General features: G+C 49.2%; 1 protein-coding gene across 1 annotated transcript; it reads right to left on the bottom strand.

The window, feature by feature from the left end:
* Positions 1-7: 7 nt before the first annotated feature.
* LOC103376364 (fibronectin type III domain-containing protein 7-like) lies at positions 8-3,276 on the bottom strand (the record flags this gene model as incomplete). Its single annotated transcript, XM_008306734.1, has 6 exons — positions 8-271; positions 370-627; positions 720-986; positions 2,321-2,578; positions 2,691-2,951; positions 3,043-3,276. Coding segments are annotated over 6 exons (1,542 nt in total), but the record flags the coding sequence as incomplete, so codon positions are not given.
* Positions 3,277-3,322: the final 46 nt, after the last annotated feature.

Here is a 3,322-nt window from a genome sequence, read left to right as displayed (position 1 = left end):
CTTCTACCTGTCATTAGGACTGCTCCGGTTGCTCCAGTGCTGTTACAGGTGGCGTCCTCGGCCATCACGGTCAGGCTGTAAACTTTTCCACACTGCAACTGGTTCAGCTGACACGAAGTCGTGTTGCTCCTGCAGGAAATATCAAGATGGGAGCCGCCCTCTCGAGCGTGAACAGTGTAGGCCACAGCTCCGGCAGCTGCAGCCCAGGACACTGTGGCTGCATCCGAGCCACACTGCAGGACGCTGGTCACGTTGACTGGGTCGCACGGTGCTGCAGGAACAGACAGATTGACATTAGTTGTCACACGATTCGCTCCAAGTCAAGCAAATTGTGATTCATATAGTGCTGTAAAAATATACAAACACCACCTGTCACCACAGCAGTTTGACTGGGAGAGCTGGTGCAGTGGCTGTCCTGGGTTGTTAATGTGACATCGTACTGACTGCCACACTGCAGGCCAGCAAAAGAGCACGTGAAATTGGATGAGGAGCAGGTGTCCGAGTAGCCATTGGGGCCTGTAACTGCTACTGTGTAGGCAGCAGCACCAAGAGAGGCGTTCCAGGAAACCAGAAGAGAGTTTGTGCCGCAGTCTGTCCGTGCTGTTAAGCTCTGAGGGGAGCAGGTTGCTGGAAGAAAAACACCACAGCACAGGAAATTAATCAAAGCAATAAAATATGGTTCATGGACGTAGTTATGCTTCTGTCAGCATTCTTATTACCTGTCTGAACAGTCTGTGGGGGGCTGTATGGTCCGCTGCAGCTGCCAGAGGAGGCTCTGACAGAAACATTATAAGTCTGTCCACACTGAAGGCCGCTCAGAACGCAGGCGGCACCGTCAGTGTGGCAGGTGACCGAGCTGATGTTTCCAGTCAGCGGTTGAGCAACGGCGCTGTAGTTGAGAGGCTCGGCAGCAGGGATCCAGGTGACGGTTAAGTCGCTGGTGCCACACAAGAGGTTTGTAGTGACGTTTCCCGGAGCGCACGGTACTGAAGGAGACAGAACACAGTGGGAATTAGACAAAAAAGGAGTTTCTCAATAAAACTTGCTGAGTTAGATGAGAAGATGCGACTCCTGTCTGACTATGAAGCTGCAGCCTGCAACTGTTTTGCAAAAAAAAGACGTGGAAGAGCAGCCAGCCCGGCCACCTGTTTGCACTTCTGAAGGTCGCTGATGAACACGTCATGCAATTTGGAGTCAGATGTGATGTAATGTGTTTTTTATTTTTTTGTTTCTCACTTTACTGCAAGAACATTCAGACATGTGTAATACTTCTTGCTATAATATATAAATGACTGAATCTTAGACCCGTATGTTGCTTAATCCTTTCATTTGTCACCCATCCGTAGCCAAGCCCTCATAACTGCAGACTATTCCTTAGATGTATTTAGTTGTGGGATTTTGCATGCAGATTGTGGCAGACAAGTTTAAGACAGAATGAAACGTGACAGAAGCCCTTTGTGTTACGTGATGTGGATCTATGATTGCTCTTTAACAGCTGGAAGCACCACTCATCAAACTAACAGGGGTCTTGACAACTTTCATCATCATTATCTACTGTCTTTTGGCTACAGGCTGTGTGTTTTTGTGCAATTTACAAAAGCAATCACCCGCACCTTTAGGATTCCAAAGTGCTCGTGCAAGCAAAATGGGAAAAACTGTGCCAACGTTTATTGTATTGAGAAACCTTTTTGAGGATGTTGTGGGAATCCCCACTGGAAACATTGATCTAAAGCAGGGGTGTCAAACTCTGGCCCGCGGGCCAAATTTGGCCCGCTTTGTAATTAGATTTGGCCCGCGAGACAATACCAAATGACTACTAGAGCTGCCCCGGTATTATATTGTACAGCGCATTCACCGCTAATACTACAAATCCCATAATGCCCTGTTATTGTTTTGGCGCGTCAGTCAGGACAGGACCCAGAAACTCCCTCTCCTCTGTGACAGTAGGCATAGCGACTTCACACTACAACTGTCACTGTGCCATTGATGTGTTTTTTTATTTATAATTTGATTTTGCATGTCTCCACTATTAAGTTATATATAATGTATGGTAATAAGCGTTGCTTGTTCCAAATTCAATGTTAAAGCAAAGTTTGTTTCGGTCCATATTAAAAGGTTCATTTGTTCAATGTTGGCCCGTGACTTTGTTCAGGTTTTAAATTTTGGCCCACTGTGTTTTTGAGATTGACACCCCTGATCTAAAGCCTCACCTGGCTGACAAGTGAGTGCATAAAATATTAATTCCCCATCAGAGTAAATGCCAGTCACAGAAGACGTGTGGCAGGTCTGATCAAATGTGGTCCCACCTCTCTGTCAGTACCTTGGTCTTGCCTGAAGGGGGCACTGTATTTGCTAACACAGGTGCCATCAGACGCCGCCACCAGAATATCGTAAGCTTCACCGCAGTCCAGGTTACTCAGTGTGCAGTTGGGGCTGGAGCTGTTGCAGGTGAGGGTCTGTCCGTTGCTGGTGGCTTTCACAGAGTAGCTCGCCGCGTTCGCACTGGAGGCCCAGAAGACCTGAGCGGCTCCGGTGCTACAGATCAGCCGGCTGGAAACGTTGGTGGGAGTGCACGGCTCTGGAGGCCAAAAGAAACAAACCAATGTGTGACAATGTGATGACTCTTTGATAAGACAATAAACACTTTCAGAACACTTTATTGAAATCAGTGGTGGTGGGAATTGTGTTACCTGTACTCAGAGAGACAGTGTCACTCTGTTGGCCTGTACAGTTGTCATCAGCTCCTGAAACACCGATAGTGTAAACTTCCCCACACTGGAGCCCAGGAAGGCTGCAGGAAGTTTCATTGCTTCTGCACTCCGACCTGTGACCTCTGCTGCCCACAGCGACGGCCGTGTAGCGTTTGGCGCTGTCGCTGGCCACCCACGACACGGCGGCAGGATGTGGAGCACACGTGTGAGCAGCTGTGACGTTGGTGGGAGGACACGGCACTGAAGGGACACAAAGATGAAACAGAGGTTTGAGGATGTTTTTGCCAAAGTCCCACTGCTGTGTCTGCACCTCTAATCACGATGTTCTCACATGTTTGCACCGTGACCTCTGGGCTGGGCAGGCTGAAGCACGTCTCGGTGACGGAGAAGACCGTCACCACGTAGGAGCTTCCACACATCAGCCCTCCTGTGGTGCACTGAGTCCCTGTAGAGTTACAGTGCAGAGGCTGGCCCATCCCTCTGGAGATGATGGTGGTGTAGTTCTCCGAAGGAACCGAGATGTTCCAGGTGACCGTCAGCTCTCCGGTAATGCAGGCCACACTGGCTCTCACATCGTCGGGACCACAGGGCACTGAAACAAGAAGATACAA

The sequence above is a fragment of the Stegastes partitus genome, unplaced genomic scaffold (assembly GCF_000690725.1).
Source record: "Stegastes partitus isolate 25-593 unplaced genomic scaffold, Stegastes_partitus-1.0.2 Scaffold4011, whole genome shotgun sequence".
NCBI classification, from domain to species: Eukaryota; Metazoa; Chordata; class Actinopteri; family Pomacentridae; genus Stegastes; species Stegastes partitus.
This window is presented reverse-complemented; position numbering and strand designations above follow the sequence as displayed.